The 16,756-nt window shown below is 43.6% G+C and overlaps 1 protein-coding gene across 1 annotated transcript; it reads right to left on the bottom strand.

The window, feature by feature from the left end:
* Positions 1–1,017: 1,017 nt before the first annotated feature.
* Positions 1,018–16,235, bottom strand: QRFPR (pyroglutamylated RFamide peptide receptor). Its single transcript, XM_086464431.1, has 6 exons — positions 15,896–16,235; positions 6,656–6,814; positions 6,013–6,074; positions 4,965–5,200; positions 3,296–3,393; positions 1,018–1,421 (listed from the first exon to the last, which is right to left on the bottom strand). Exons 1-6 carry the CDS (start codon positions 16,233–16,235, stop codon positions 1,018–1,020), a joined length of 1,299 nt encoding a protein of 432 aa, XP_086320557.1.
* Positions 16,236–16,756: the final 521 nt, after the last annotated feature.

Here is a 16,756-nt window from a genome sequence, read left to right as displayed (position 1 = left end):
AAATAAAACCAGTAATTAATCTACTTTGAAGACGACAGAGATACAGAAAAATTTGTGTACGTCTCCAGAGAAGTGTCTGGTCAAAAGCCCGTGATATTCAATCGAAAGTCTTCTGTAGAGACCCACCGGGCCCCTACATCCCTCCAGAAAATGGCAATACCACACTCTCAACCCATGCATCACGCATCCAAGCATGACTCAGTTAAACTCAGTGCTCACTCTACAGACCACACCTCCAGCATCTGCACACTCTTGTATGGCACTTTTTCACCTTCTACATTTTTCAGCAGAACAATGGAGTTTACAAGGCAGGACACTAACATTTAAATCTGTACCCAAGAATTAAGCTGTAAAACCAGCAAACTAATTATGCATGCACTGATAATTTCGAATATGCTTCCTGTTAACAAAATCTGAACATGCATGCAACGTTTAAATCTTAATCGCTTCAGAGTCAAATTCTGGCTGACTATTTCGTATACTTTTTTTTCCCAAAAATAGAATTACATCTCAGTCTGCATCTTTCCTGAACTCAGATCTGAAGCTCCTCTGTCCTTCAGAGCTGCAGAGAGCAGATCTTAAGATGTCAGACCCTCGTCAGATTTCCAATCTGTCCAAAAAACGTGCGCACTCTCTCTCTGGTTCCTGTCTTCTGGCATCCAGCTGTGTATGGTCCAGCACTGTGCCAGCACCCAGATGCAGAATAAACAGAGCAAGCAATAGTTGTTTGGTTTACCTAAAGCAGAGGGCAAACAAGCCCGAAATTAGCTTAGGAAGAAAAATGTTTTGGCTTTTTTTTTTTTTCCTGGAAATCCTACAGTAATAGTTTTTATAAATTTTACTCCTCATCCTTATAAAACACATCACATTTTCTCAACCATTATCCCAACATCGTCATAATCCACAAAATATTTTCCCCCTCATTGCAGCATGCAAGGCAGAAAACTATTTCAAATGGCTTATTGAAAGCTATCATATAAAGATAATGCTTTTTCCACTCTCATAACCTTTGTGATGCTACTGTCCATTTCCTAAGGCAGAATGCACAGTAAGCTCAGAGCTGAATAAGGCGAGATGCCTTTTCAAATTCCTTTTTGAAGGTGGCTGATCGCAGAACTTGACTTCAATGTTGCCATCGCTGAATGCCTCCCTCCTGGCTTCATTCAGGTCAATGGGATCTCTTTGAGAAACACTTGCCTTTTGCAGCCTCATCGTAATCCCCGAGTTCCCCAGTTGCCTGGCTGGTGACGCATTTTCTTTGACAATGCAGAAGCAGATGGCAGACAAAAAATTTTTCTTGAAGTTTTCATTCATGAAAGCATACACAATAGGGTTGCAAATAGAATTGAAGAATCCTATAATCTGGACGATTGCAAAGATCATTTTGACTGTCACATCATCATACTCCTTTTCAAAATTACCTGGAAAGGAAAAAGCAAATATGTTGTAAGGACAGAATGGCATAAATGCCTACTACTTAGCCTATTTATACCTAGTCTGGCATTAGAAGCCTTTGTTTAAGAGCAACAAAAGACCTTGCTGGAGGTTCTTAATATTAGCAATAGGGCTTTATCAGCAAGGAAAGATCACCATCTACCACATAGCCCTGCTTTGAAACAGGCAATTTACGAGCCAAAAAAGTTGTCCAATGGCAACGCAACAGAAAGCTTCCAGTCTGCTAAGTATAGGCCTTGTTTATTCAAGTTGTTCTTCTGGCTCCAAGTTTCATGTCCATATCAAATGTGTAAGTACTGTAACATCAACCTCTGTTTTGTCACTGACCACACACAGCTTCTATCTCTGTGCTGACACAGATCAGCTCATGGAGGTAAAAATGCATCTTCTTGGTCACATCTCTCCTTTTTAATCATTGAGGTAACAGAGGACTCTGAATTCCTTGAACTCAAATACTCAGCAACCAAACTCTGGATAAATACTACAAAGGTTTATATGGCAAGTAAAATAAAGGCCTTGCAGCATCTGAAATAATTCCTGAAATTAGCAACGAAAAGAGAGCAAACAGTTCATGGAGTGTTATGGGCAGCCTTAACATGGGACAATCCAGACAGTTTTAATAGTTACAACTTCCGCGCTTCTGATCCTGCCCAGGCATAAACATTGTCTGGTTCAGCTGACTGGCTGCAGGGCCACTGATTTATCTGCTACAACCTTAGTCGTGACAGAAGGCAAAGAAACAGCCACTGCCTTTGGCAAGCAGAGCACAACAACTACTGAAACCTTCCTCTTGTACACAGTACCCATGCAGAAGATGGGAGGGGAACACTGCAAGACCCCAGAGAATAGGGCAAATAGCAAAGATTACAAACATATTTCCAAGCTAGTATCCAGTCGAGACCACTGAAAAAGTTGAGCTGGATTCATTGGGTATTACCTCTGTGATGTTCAGTATTTATATTTCCAGTATGCCTACCTCGCTAAATCAGGGCAAGTGAAGGGATAAATATTTTGTAACAGTTCAACTCAAAGCAGTATGACAACTTAAGTGGATGCAAATAGAAGTCTTCAGACATTAAATTAAAATTAAATTGAATTTAAAAGTTATTTAAGAGGTTTTATACTTGGAAATAACTTTTACCTTCCAACCAGGTACTTCTGACCTTTCAGCAAATGCAGGTAGCATGACTGACACAGAAAGAAAAAGAATCTACAGAGATAGGCTCACCATCCTACTAGTCAAGTCTTGCTTCTGCTCGAGTCTTGTAAGGCCTCCTTTTCAGGACTGGATTATGCGCTGTACAAATTCAGAAGCAATGACAATCCCCTTTCTAAAGGGCTTACTTCATTCTAAAAGAGCTGATAGAGAGCTTGGGTTCCCTCCCGCCCACTGTGCCGCAAAGTTCAGTGGGGTTTACAGCAAGACACAACGATTATCTTTTTTTTTTTTCTTTTTAATTCTCACAGCAGGGAAGAAGAGATGTGGCTGACACAGAAGTTCAATCTCAGATATAAGGTATCTTCCAAGCATTACATTAAAGGTTCTTTCCACCTAAATGATTCAATGATTCTATGACAATCAGGTTTTCAAAATGTACTCATTTTCCATGGGCACCGCAGATCTGTCTATCACTCATAAACTTCAGAGTAATTTACCTGCTGTTCACTACGTACCTCGACCACAATATGGATCCAGGATTTACATGCACATTAATCTTTGCTAGCAGAAGGTTTGCTATAGCTGAATGCTGCAGCAGCACTAGCTTTTCACAACCTGTAGTTCCATTATCAAAAAAAACTAAAAAAAGGCTTTACCGTATGACACACGGCAGATACTCACTGTATTCTATCATCATGTGAATCACATGGAAAGGGGCCCAACAGACTGCAAAGAGAAACACCACTGTCACCATCATAACAATTGCTCGCTTCTTCTTCCTGAAATTGCATCAAGACATTCCATACTGAATCACTAAGAATTGACTGGTAGTTAGATATGTCTCTTCAAGTTAGATCTGTAAATGTGTTCTAATGGTTGCATATGCAAATAAAACCCTGGGAGAATGCTCAGAAGTACACAATTCCCTTTGCAACAACAAAAAAAAACAAAAAACCCGCAGCATCATATAGAACTAGTTCATCAATTTACACCTTTTATTTCTCTCTTTTGGGAAAGCAGTGCACTTTGCAGCTGCAGCAAGCAATGACATTAGCTCATCTTGCAAGGCATTTTCACTCTATTCAAGCAGATACAATTCCCATAGTAAGAGATGGGGGCAAAAATGAAGTTCATCAACTGCTCAGAAAACAAGAGTCCCTTCCTAAATCTGGGAGCACTGACCATACCTGCAGCACCTGATTACACAGAGAACTTGACCTGCAGCATTCAACCTTTGCTGCCAGGTGAAGTGCTAGAATAGCAGCAAGAAACACACTCCCTGCCTCCACTATAACATCTCACAAACTCAAGGTATACACGAATTTATCATCATTCCCAAATTGATACATAATTTACATAACTACATTTATAGAACCCAAGATGGATCTCTCACTTGCGCTAAAGCAGCAGCACTTCACTGATAGCAGTTACAGGATCTTCTCCCCACTGCATGTAAATAAACTGAGGAGTAGCCTGAAGATGACACATCACCTCACCTCAACTGTGAGATTGCACCCTCTTTCAGTTCTGACTTACAAGTGTCCTCTTCCTTAGGCACCTTGCTAGACAAATATCTAAGGAATTATTTCTCTTAAAGCTGCTTGTCAGTATTCTCCTTACAATCAACAGTTAAGGTGATGCTCTCCTCAGCGAGCAGAACTGTGAGAAGTTTCTGGCACATCAGGCCACAGATGAATTTGCCAAATGAAAAGAAAAAACACGAGGCAATATTAAGGTTAGCCCGTATTTAGTGCTAAATAACAGTTTATAATTATTGATTTTGCTAACTTTTCAGACTGAGGATTACCATCTGGATAGTCTCACACAAACTCATTTGAGAACACTGAAACTCTTTGGAAGCTCTATCAAGTTAAACTGTAACAAAGTCGTTTTTAAATGAATTCTGATTTTTTTCCCATATGCCAATTTAACTTATAATAGGATCATAAAGCAGTGTTCTCAGTCTCAGAATTATATAAAGAACTTTCCATAGAACATATGGAAATAATGTAGCAGCATTTTCCCCAAGTCATCTTCTAACTCATGGCCTGCATCTTTTAAACACAAAGATTTCACAATGTATGAGATTTATTGAACAGGCTTGACTTCCAACGTGTGGCTACCCTATACTTTGGAGAAAACAATCGATTTAAGTTGCCTTAAATTGGGTATCTAAGTGTTCGATATCTAGCTAGCTTTAAAAATCTGGTCTATGCTTGTAGACTTCCCAAGGGATAAGGAAAGACAGATGTATTCTTTCTGTGTGTGTACCGGTTTTCAAGAACTGTCATGAAAAAAAAAAAGCTTCCTAGAAGTCAAAGTTCCAACTGGCAAATGGTACTTTACAAACCTTGATATTTTAGACATTTCGCTCCCATGAATGGTTTGAAGAACTGAAGCATCTCCGACTCGTTTCTTAATCCAGAGTTCATAGCCAATTTTAGTGTACAAAAAAAGCATCAACATCAGTGGAAGAAGGAAGAGTATAACAAGAATAAAGGTTGTATATATCTTCTGATAAATCGGACTGGCCCATTCTTCCAAACAACAAACGTACACTTTTTCATACAGAAAGTCATACTTAACCTGTAAGAAGTGTAAAGGAGATGAGTCACACAGAGTTTACGTCAGGTGTAAAAAACAAGCACATTCAAACATTCCTTGCTCTTAATACAACAACCGAAACTCAGAGAGACATTTCAAAGTGACAAAATTCTTCCAAGCACTTTTCCACATCAAGTGCTGAGTTGATCCAAGTTGACAAAGACAGGTCAGGAGACGCTCTGATTTGTAATCCTCAAAACTTTTTTTTTTTAAATGAGGATTTTCAAAGGAGAGCTTGGCTACACATTCTGCAAGTAAAGATGGGTGTGTAGAAACCTCACATATTAGTCACTCGAAAAGAAATAAATTTCTTAACATTCAGACTCAGAAGCAGCTGATTTTGACAAGCCTTTTTTTTTTATTATCCTTCCAAACTGTACAGCAACTCCTTAAACTATAATGGGCAGCTAATTACCTTTTAAACTAGGCACAGTTCTTCCAAATCTCGGGGAACAATATGTCATCCTGAAATCAGTAATCTAAGCCCTAGACTGCTGTGTGCCAGTGCACCTATGAATCAAAGGGAAGCCAAGTGGAAGTCATAGATGTAATAATTACTGCTCTTTGACCTAACTGGGGAGGGTGGACATGACTAGTCCCTGCTGGCAGTCTTTCTTCCAGCGCATGCAAGTCCCAATCCTTATCCTTTCTCATGCTGGCACACAGAACAACAGCTTCGCTTCCCTTATCCCACTCTCATTTCCTAAGAGCTTATACAATTTCATTGCTTAAGGTACAAAAAGATCCAGTAAGGACTGAGTTTAAAATGTAAATTCCCATTTCACTTAACATACCTCAAGCCGTTGTACGTGCCACATAGGTGACCCAACAATAAGTGCCAGCAACCAGACTACGCCTGCAAACAAATACATTTTTTAATACTTTGTACAACAAGCAGCAGAAATTTGGGGTTGAACAGTTTAACAGATTCATCTTTAAAAAGTCAGGCAAAGTAGACATTTAAATAAGGAGCAACGTTCTCTATATGAGGCATACATCAGTCAACATTCACATCAATAACAGCGTGCCCTTTTCAGTTTTCTTTCTCTCAAACTACCTTTGGGAGGTAGGCCGCTAATTTGCATGAGCCACATTTCATACATTCTCTTTCTGGTGTAATGGAAGGACCATTTATAGCTGTGACATTGCTTTAGCAGTACTTGTACATTTTGAACCTTTCGGAAAAAAAGAAAAAAAAAAAAAAAAAAAAAAAAAAGAGGTGCCAAAGGTTTATCTGAGTCTCAAGTAAATCCCTGACTTCAGATTCTAAGTTTGTTGTCAGGGTTTCGGCCAGTAATTACTATACATATAGGCATTATCCTTGAGCTATTTTATAAATGTTACCAGACAACTTCTGCTCTGTCATGCCATCTACACCAGCTACACTGAAGATCATTCCTCTGTACGCAGGATTACCGGAGATGCCCAAAATCTTACCAAGCATCGTGAAAGCTCTTTTATTGGTGTACTGCCACTTCATTTTTAGTGGATGCACAATTCCCTGGTGTCTTTCCACAGCAATGCAGGTCATTGTAAGAATCTCCGTTACAATAGCAGTGGATTGAACAAACGGTACCATCTTGCAAGCAAAGGCACCTGCAATAGTCAGAACGTAAGGTATGCAACTGTCGCAGTTTATGAAAAAGCTATTAATACCAGACTTCTTTACTAAAGTGCTATTGCGCCAGAAAAATAAATCTAAGAATATTGGTCTGTTCTAACAGCTAAACTGCTAAGTCACTTACTTAAGCTATTCATCAAATGCAGCTTTCAATAGTCGTTCTTTGTTGTACACGCTACATCTGCAAAACCAAGACTTATGAGGACATATTTGCGTGCTCTGTATCAGACTGACACTTACTCCTATTTCACTGTTGACAAGATCTTCCATCACCTGTTTTAAATATGCCAAGTTACATATTTATGGATATTTATAATCTTTTTATCTTGGCAGATTACTCTCCAGTTTTTATGAAGGTCTCAGTGTTACCTGTTTAAAAGTTTACCTTTTCTGCTGTGGCAAACATATTCCTTCTGTGCATTTAAACACCACTCTACTTGTACACTTTGGCACTTAATGCACCATTCTACCAAGGCATATACATAGCAATCCTCTAAGAGGCACAACGTAAGATGAAAAATTCAACCTCTTCATCATCTTTCCATTCTCCAAGTCTCCCTCTTGCCCAATTAACACATTATGTTAATGACACTGTCCAAATTAAATGCAATTTCCTGACTGCATATTCACAGTTGTACAGTTTCTCATTGTATTTATGCACAGCTAGCACAGATCTTCAGATTTCATTGCTGCTATAGCCTCCCAAAAGTACATATTCAATTCTTAATACATTAGTCATTTTCCATTACTCATCCTCAAGTGCCAACCATCTCAGAAACTGAGGTGTAAATTATTCTCTCAAAAGCCCTACATTAACGCCTTTCCCAACCTGCTTCTCACTTACTCATGTTCTGACCATATTTCTGACCCTGAGATAATTTTGTTTGTCTGTATTCTCACAGTTCTCTCACATTCTTACAGTTCAGTGTCAGCTATTCATTTCAGCAACAGCTGGGATTATTTCCCTTACTTGATCACTAATTATACCTTACCCAGCTATAATCCATAAACTCAAAATAGGCTAAGGAATACCTGATCCAGTCATAGGTAAACTTTAAGATGCTACAGACCCCTTAGGCAATAAAAGCATAGAGAACAGAAAGAAAACAAACAGGAAACTATCAGAACTTAATCCTGCCCTCCATGAAGGGAACAAGGAATAGGAAAACTTCTGTCTTCCAGGGCAGGCTAAAAGCCGCTGTGGCTTACAAGAAGGAACTCGTTTGCTACTGGTCACATCAATTCCAGCTGCCAGAAAGATCACTTTTTCTGTGGCTCCAGAAAGAGAAGGAGAAGGCAAGGGGCAAAGGATGGAAATCCAGGCCTTTTAAGTACATATTCAGCACCAGCAATACCGTGAATGTGCACACAGATCTGGCTTAAAACAGAATAAAAATATACCAATCAGCCCAATTTCAAGCTACTTGTATGAAATCTTAGCACGGTCAGTGGGAACCGCATGGAAGAAGATGCACTGGGCTGCATGTCTGTTTCTCACCTAATACGTATTTTTCCAGGTTATCAGAAAGAGCAAGACAAGACATCTTGACACCTTGTATCAGCTGCAATTTATACGATTAAATTCCCCCCACTTCTTGTCTTCGGTAAGCACAAAGTTATGAAACACGGCCAGTATCTTATTAACTCAGCATCTCATCCAGTTCTCACTATACCCAGTATAGTATATGCTACACATACAAGCACCAGATCCACTCAGTCAAATTTACAGTCCTTCAACCAGTGTATTGAAACTTCTGCAGTGAGGTAACAAAAAGCAAGCTCAAATCATACTTTCTTTACACATGGCAAACAGTGAACACAGCCAACAAAGAGGCTATGGCACACAATCTCTGGCCACTTCTGAAAATCAGCTTACTGATTACTGCCATGAGTAAATCGCTTCTCTGTTTCAAGAGGCTGAGGTTCCCAAAAGTATTCCTACGCACTGCTGTCGACCAAGCCCTTGCACAAAACCCCCTATCACCGCTTGTAAACCAGTTCTCTCCAGCTCACCTGATGCAAGCAAGGTAAGTTTTCTTATATTTTGTAACTTCAGGACAGAAAACAAGGCAGCCATCACCATATAGATTATACCCTCAATGGTCTTTCATAGCTGGGCAATGCATTGTTTTATATCAATTCCTGGGTATACAGGCATTTTACATCCTTAGTAGTTCACCATCCATGACGCACAAGCAGGTGCATGTTAGCTACAGAGGATAAAGAGCATTATACGTACATCTGCCCAGAAAAAGGCATGAGCGTAGCACTTGGTACTACCTCTGGTAGTTTAAGCCTGTCTATGGTCAACTACAGCAGCTGAGATAAAATGGTACGGCATGAGCCCACGCAGTTAGACCATGCACCTTGAATAGCCTATAGTTTATTTACCGACATAAGGTGCGAGTCCATACAGTTTCCTCTATCCTGCAATCCGAAAGCGTGGACCACACACCTTGGGCTAGCTGACCATGGTACTCCACACTGTCCACCACCCTCCCCGCTTCCCTCCAAGGCTCACATACAGCTCCTCTGCCCATGGGTTTACAAAGCTGCTGAAATGGGCACCATAGTCTCCAGGCAAACTTGCATCAGCAGCTTATTTCAAAACGCAGCAATCGGTGACTAAAACCACATATAAACAAGCAAAGATGCAGGATAGCTGTGCAGCAAAGCACTGCTACTACAACACAAAACTATGGCAGTAAATTACTATCTGCAACTGTGGAACAAAAACCAAGCAGTACAGGTGGGGGGGTTGGCAGGAACACAGGTTAACGATCCAGATCTCTTCTCAAGAAAGAGACCGCTAGCAGGGAACAAAACAGGACATGGCAAACATTCCTGATTCACTCAATGCAAGGCAGAGAGAATGTCAGGTATTTCTACCAAGAAAAAGCATGTAACAACCTCCTCACATGAAACCCTAACCAATCTATCTGCAACCTAAAACTCGCTTCATTTCTTTGCCCAATTAATGCAACAGCAGATATTTCACATATCTGTGTTTTATATTTACACTAATTAATAATATGCACAACTTGCAGTAAGAAATTCCCTATGCTGAAAGCGTAAGCAAGTTTCCTTTTGTCAGTGTCATTTTGCTGCTTTTAAGCAAAACACCTTGCCGATATACTACATGTATAAAAAACCTAAGCCTATTACTGCCTTTACTGAGCGATGCACTGTATAACCCTTTCTCAAACCATCTTCATACAGAATTTTACTCCTGCCTCTACTTATAAGGAAACACCTCAAAATACACAACAGCAGGGCATGGAAAATGAAGGCGAAGGTAAGATTTGAGCAATACAGACAGAACTACAAAATCACCCTGCTCTTAACGGGAGCAGCTCAATCCCGAGACATAGCCTCTAACACTGCGGGAGGCAAATGAAGAGTGCTCTGGTGACCCTGACCTGATTTACAGCAAATCTGGACAACTTAAATTGGAAAGTTAAAAATGAAGCTTAAAAACAGGAGATTCTAATAACCGGATCTGTCACATCCAGCTTTACTGTCTAGTAATAACCCTAATAGCGTGTCAGCAGTTTTGTGAGTATTTGGAAACCCTTCAGTATCAAAGAACATTCCAGAAGCAAGTCAGAGTTAAGATGCTTCTAATATCTCACTGAGGAGCTTAGAGGTATCCAAGAATATTGTAGATATCCTTATACCCAAGGACATAAAAGGTTCAGTGATTTCCATTGCTAAGATTCAGTTTTAACCCCTCGGAAAGTAACGTTTATGTATTCTCATTCAGGAAAGTTGTAAGTAAGGTAACACACTGCTTGATGCGAGATGTTTGGTAAAGAACAGAAAGCACCTCAAATACTCAGCTGGGTAGCAGATGTCACTTGGTTTTCAACCAAGCCTTTAGAGGAGAGGAAACCGCCATGTCAAGGAGCACCAGATATGACAGCAACGCACAGAAGACCCACCCCTCTCCCAAGTGGCAGCTGCAGGCCAGACAAGATATGTGAGGGCATCTCAAACACTGCTGTGTGTTCCGCAGTGCCTCAGATGACTCACTACTCTCTAAGTGATAGGAAAAGCCACCCTCTGACACCTGTCTCGAGAATACATATTCTAACTGATAAGATGCAAAATTCACAAGACAGATGTAGCATAGTGCTAGGTCTAACATAACCTCACGTTCTGCCCTTGTCTTTTGCCAGGGCTGTTACACCATACAACATTAACAGTAATTCTCCTGTCACTCCAGGCAGCTCTGTAAAGATAATGCCGTTACTCAGCTAACTAAGGAGTGTCAGAAAATAAAGCAACTCTTGTAATGTTTGGCCCAAAGACAAAAGCCCAAATTTGTCTTTAACAGTGCTGCCATCAGTGTGACAATGAGACCACTACTGCTGCCTCCTCCTACCCTTGATCACAAGAGCAAATCCTCAGTTTCCACCAAGGCTACCTTTGTTGTATGCAGCAATTTACCACTTGCTCAAGTTCACGTTTTATCTTCCTTTTGCCAGTAAATATGATCCCAGTGATCATTTATGGCAAAGCCACAACTTTAATTTTCTTCCACAGTTATCTTCCACATCACAGAGAGATTAGCTTGCAGGATTTTTACTAACAGTCTCCCTAGAAATTACAGCCATTTTAGCTGAAAAGTATCAATTCAGAAATGAAATCACACACTGTCACTATCAGTCTCACACAGCTATACAGATTCTTAAGAGATCAGAAAATCAAAAGTGAGATCCATTCACCCATTTTTGGCCAATATTGTGCTGCTCCCAGGTGCTTCCTGCGTAGAGCTAGCAGGTCCATGTTAACACTGCATAAGCACCAGGCAAAGTGAGGCACACATTCAGACTCTTGAAACTGCAGTTGCTAAATTGTTGGTGAAGTTAAGACGTATTAATGAATATACGGTGGCAAACGTCATGCCAGTGCTTTAGTTTTTCCAATCTCTGTCAGAAGTTCTGACAGGTGTAATGCAGTGAACCTGAGAAATCTGCAGTTTCTAAAGAATTCTGACAAACACTATCTATTACAGGAGCCACTTTACCACCCACAATTTGAATTACTTTACATCACCAGCTATCAACATTCTCCTTGGAGTCCTATTGTAAACTACGCACACCTGGAACACTTTGGGGTGAAAGCGTTTCACACTTGGCTTTACAAGGACCAAAATGGTAGTTAGTTCTTTCTGATAGCATCCCACGAAGTCTTAAAAGATAACAGCTGCTCTGAAACTGTGGCTGTTCTTCTGTCTCTATGTTCTGCCTCTACAGTCTAGACTGTTTGCAGCTTTCCCCTCACCTCTCCTATTCTGCTGTGGGTTTCTGAAGGAGAAGAGAAGAGACAGAAACAGACAGGCACATACAAGCATGGAAATTAAGAACCAGTTCCAAATCAAAGACAAGTACAAAACATACATGTCTCATTTCACATCACCTAGTACAGATGCTTGCTTTGGTGAAGCAAGTGCAAATAAATAAAGATATACAGTGACTAAATGCTCAGAAACCCAAAGATTTTCTAGCATCAAATGCCTGAGGATGCACCGCTTTTTCCAGCACGGATACGTTACATAGTCAAATCACCTCTTTCTTAACTTGCTTGAACTACTCGGAGATGCTGCATTAAGGTGGATGAGATTAAGCTTTTTCAGACTCCAAAGGAAAATCAAACCAGTAAACCTGGCAAGGAAAAGGCTCCTCCCAGAGTGGCAGGCTCCGATTTGCTCTAATCACCATTCACGCTTCACAGTGGAAGCCTGAGGAATCAGATACACTCGGGAGACCATCAGTGTACACCTCCTTTGTTTTCCTGAATTTTACTTCACACACTCTGCCCCCCACAGTGAAAGGTAACACCCATCAATTATGTGTCCTGGTTTGGGCTAAATCAGAACTAATTCTGTTTTAGTGCTTTTAACTTTTCAGTTAAGTCTCCTCTAACTAACAGCATTTTCTGAAACAGCAGCCTGTTTTTCCAGTGACTGCTCCTAGCAGTGATAAGGCCTGGTGTTTATAGTTCGTACCAAGGAATGGGATGCAGAGAGGCCCTTGCTTATACTTGTTCTTATGGCGACCAAGGTCACTGCTAAATCTTGTACTCCATGTTGGGGTGCTAGGACTGAAAAGGGTCGCACCTACAGGGAGGAGCGAACCAGACAGGTGACCCAAACCTGACCAACAGAGTGTTCCATCCCATATACGTCATATTCAGTATAAAGCTGAGAGATCACGAGGGTCTCGCTCTCTTCGTGTCTTCCTCTCTTCTTCGATGGCCGACATCTGAGGAGGACTGATCCGTGCATCCCTGAATCCAGTGCCTGAGTCCAGCTCCTGTATCCCGTCCCTGTCTGCTGCCGAGTCCAGCCTGGGACTGCCCCAGTGCCAGCCCTGCAGTGTGATGGTGACGTATTGTCATCAGGGTGGGGGGAGTTGGGTTCAGTATTGGTTTTATACATATTTGTACATATTGTATATATTTCATTTTTTCCTTATTCTTATTATTTATCTTTTCTTTTATTGTTATTGTTCCATTAAAGCTGTTTTAGTTTTCTTTTCCGAACCGTAAAGTCTCTCTCCCTTGTTCTCTCTCCTTTTCCCTTTTGGGAGGGGAGAGGGGTTAGTAGAGAGCGTCTGTCATTCGTTAGTGGCTGGCCCAGCCTCAAACCGTGACATTATGTGACTTCTTATGCCCTCCCCACAAGGAGTTAAAGCTAATTATCTTACCAGGGCCATAAAGGCTGCTATGAAAGTCAACAGGACCTATGGATCCCCTCGTACTGAAGATGCTCTAGCACAGCAAAGAGGGTAGACAAAAAGCACAGTGAAACCCACAAAACAGCAGATACTTTGAAGTATCCAACTACTGAATATCTGACAATATCTTGCAACTACGCTACACCTTTTACACTCGCTACTTCTCGATTTTTGTCACTGTCCTCAGTAATGGAAGGTAAATGAAAACATACATACTTTTCCCCATGCTGTTCCACGTGCCTGTGCCATATCTGCTGTAATTCACCTCAGGTGGAGGCTTCATTCCACCCAACTTTTAGTTGATTCTGGCCACATGTGCGGTCAAGCTGACAGACCAGGGTCTTCCTTACAAGTGAGAAGTATCACATCTCTTATCTTTAGGGAAAGCTATTCAATTCACTTCTCTCTCCTTTATGTGAGATTTCTTGATGCCACCAATAACTTTCTGCTGTATTCTTTGAGGAAGGAGGACTAGAACTACGGTAGTCGAAACAGCAGCATAGCTATGAATTTATTCCATTATTCTTATTTACACATCCTGACTAGTCTTGAGGTTCAACATCCGTACTGTCTTAAAACAGTGGCTACCTCCCCCAAAGAGCTCGTAAGAAAATAAAACAGTTGTCCTTACTATCAGTAGCCCCTGGAATTTTGTATTCATCACTTCTCCCAGAAAGTTCCTGTCTTTCACACAAAAATAAAGCCCATTTCTCACTGGGTTAGTATCTGTGTGCTTTTCAAGTCTCCTCTGACCTGTCAATTCCCATCCTGCATTTTAGTCTGTGGGAGGTACCAGAATTAAATCTCCATGTTCTGAAGGTATCCTTCACTGTCTCCCAACAATAGAAGCACAGGAAGCCTTGAAAATTGAAACATAACTGTATCACTTCATGACATCTTTTCTGTTCACGTTTAAATATTCTGAAAAATATTTCAATTTGTGGTTGTAAAAGATGTTTTCTTGTACATCCCTTTTATTTTTCCACTTAAAATTGTCAAACAGCATTTCAAGATCAAGAGAATGAAGATAAAAACCATTTGCAGTGTTACTTCACCTTTGTCTGTTACTTTACTGCTTTGGAACTGGGATGCGTAAAACTGAAAAAGAAAAGTAATTCTTTCTAGGCAACAGGAAGGCCTTGCCCAAAGGTCCTTCACATTACGGGAACACAACTTAATTCCCAAGATATAAGCCTATCTTGAAAATAATGCATCATTTAAACATAAATTCTGCATCTTCTCTCACTGCCCTAATTCCCCAAGGACGCATTGTTTTCCCTCACAAAAGGATAAGGAGGTCTGACTCAGAGACGAGCGCTGTCAGAGGAATTTTAACCGAATATAGACTGGTGTTTCACTTGTCAGACAGATTTCATTACTCAGGGGAAAAAAAAAAAAAAAAAAAAAAAAAGTGTACCGCAAGACTAGCTCATCAGCACCACACAATGTATAGTTTCTCACATACATTCCCCAATTTTTAACGAATACTAGCACGAAAGCGCACTGGGTTTAACATAACCTGAGGGAGTGGCGTAGCCATCATTTAACGCCGCGGAAGAGCAGCTGACGGCGGGCTGAGGCTACTGAACTACACACTTGGGGACAGCGCCCCAGTCCTGCCATAAAACGCTACGGACGCCTGAAGGCGACCGGCGGCTCCAGGGAGAGGAGGCGTTTCAAGTTGCCACCGAGGAGTTTAAGAAGTCCTGTGCGAGCACGAAAAGCTTCGCAGGGACGCGCGGAAATAACGCTGCCCTCGGGGAGGACAGCGGCCCCCTCGCAGCGGGGAGGCGGCGCCCCTCCTCCTCAGCGGAGGACCGGCCCCAATGGCCGAGGCTGCCCGGGGCTCACCGTAGGGACACCTCACACCCCTCGGGGTCCCTCAGGGCGGGCGGGAAGGCGGGCGAGACGGGGGGTTCCCTCACGGCGGGCGGGAAGGGGGGAGGGAGCAGGGGGTTCCCTCACGGCGGGCGGGAAGGGGGGGAAGGAGCGAGGGGTTCCCTCACGGCGGGCGGGAAGGGGGGGGAAGGAGCGAGGGGTTCCCTCACGGCGGGCGGGAAGGGGGGGGAAGGAGCGAGGGGTTCCCTCACGGCGGGCGGGAAGGGGGGGGAAGGAGCGAGGGGTTCCCTCACGGCGGGCGGGAAGGGGGGGAAGGAGCGGGGGGTTCCCTCACGGCGGGCGGGAAGGCGGGAGGGAGCGGGGTCCCTCACGGCGGGCGGTTGGTCTCAGCGGCGGCGCTGGTCGCAAACACTGCCCCTCCAGCGGCCGCCGAGCCCGTAACAGCCCGGGACTGCCTGTCCCAGCCCCGGCACCCACCGCCGAGCCAGTTGGAGGAGATGTTCTGCAGCATGGTGAAGGGGACGCAGAAGAAAGCGATGAGGAGATCGCTGAGCGCCAGGGAGCAGATGAAGATGTTGGTGACGGTCCTCATGGCTTTGCTTCGGGTCACCACGTAGAGCACCAGGCAGTTGCCGAAGAGCGCCAGGGCGAAGATGAGCACGCAGATGAGGACGAAGGCCACCTTGGTGCGCCCCGGCAGCTCCGGGATGTACACCAGCGGCTGCAGCCCGTAGAGGGCAATGAACTGCTCCCGCGTCACGTTGTTGTCCCGCAGGAGCTGCGCGAACTGCTCTGGGGTGATGTTCAGGGACCGCATGGCGCCGTCCTTACTCCCTCTTCAGCTGTCTCACCGCCGCCGCCCGCGCACCGCCATCGCCGGACCGCCACCCCTCCGGCGCTTTGGCGGGGCGAAGCAGCCGGAGCGGACCCGGTGCGGAGAAGCGAAGGCAGAGGCGGGCAAAGCCGGCAGCAGCCCGAGGGAAGCCGGGGTGGCGACAGCACCACCAGCTCCGCGGGGCGACGACAGCCCCGACTGCCGCGGCCAGCGGGCCCCGTGGCGGGGGGGGGGCGGCGGCGGCAGCCAATCAGCGCACAGCGCGGGTCCGCCCCGGCGTCGTGGAGCGGGACGGCGGTCAAATGGCTTTCGGCCGTGGCGCGCGCTGGTGGCGGCTGAGGGAGCGGCCGGCGCCCCCCCCGCCCCCCCCTCAGCCGTGCGGCAGCCGGCCGGAGGCTCGACATGCCCAAGGTGGGCGCTGGAACTACCAAGGCAGCCTCTCGTCACCTTCGGGTCAGGCTGAGAGGGGAAATAGATCGTGTAGTAGGTACGTGGTCTTCTGC

The sequence above is a fragment of the Leptosomus discolor genome, chromosome 4, assembly GCF_034619465.1.
Source record: "Leptosomus discolor isolate bLepDis1 chromosome 4, bLepDis1.hap2, whole genome shotgun sequence".
NCBI classification, from domain to species: Eukaryota; Metazoa; Chordata; class Aves; order Leptosomiformes; family Leptosomidae; genus Leptosomus; species Leptosomus discolor.
The sequence above is the reverse complement of the archived record's forward strand: the minus strand, read 5'-3'. Positions and strand labels throughout refer to the sequence as shown.

What these genes read in the sequence shown, in the direction of transcription:
- QRFPR (XM_086464431.1), bottom strand. Translation starts at nt 16,235, where the DNA reads ATGCGGTCCCTGAACATCACCCCAGAGCAGTTCGCGCAGCTCCTGCGG. An exon ending in GGCACGTACAACGGCTTGAG is followed by an intron (nt 5,201 to 6,012) that starts GTATGTTAAGTG and finishes CACTTCTTACAG; the next exon opens with GTTAAGTATGACTTTCTGTA. An exon ending in GAAATGTCTAAAATATCAAG is followed by an intron (nt 3,394 to 4,964) that starts GTTTGTAAAGTA and finishes ATGCAATTTCAG; the next exon opens with GAAGAAGAAGCGAGCAATTG.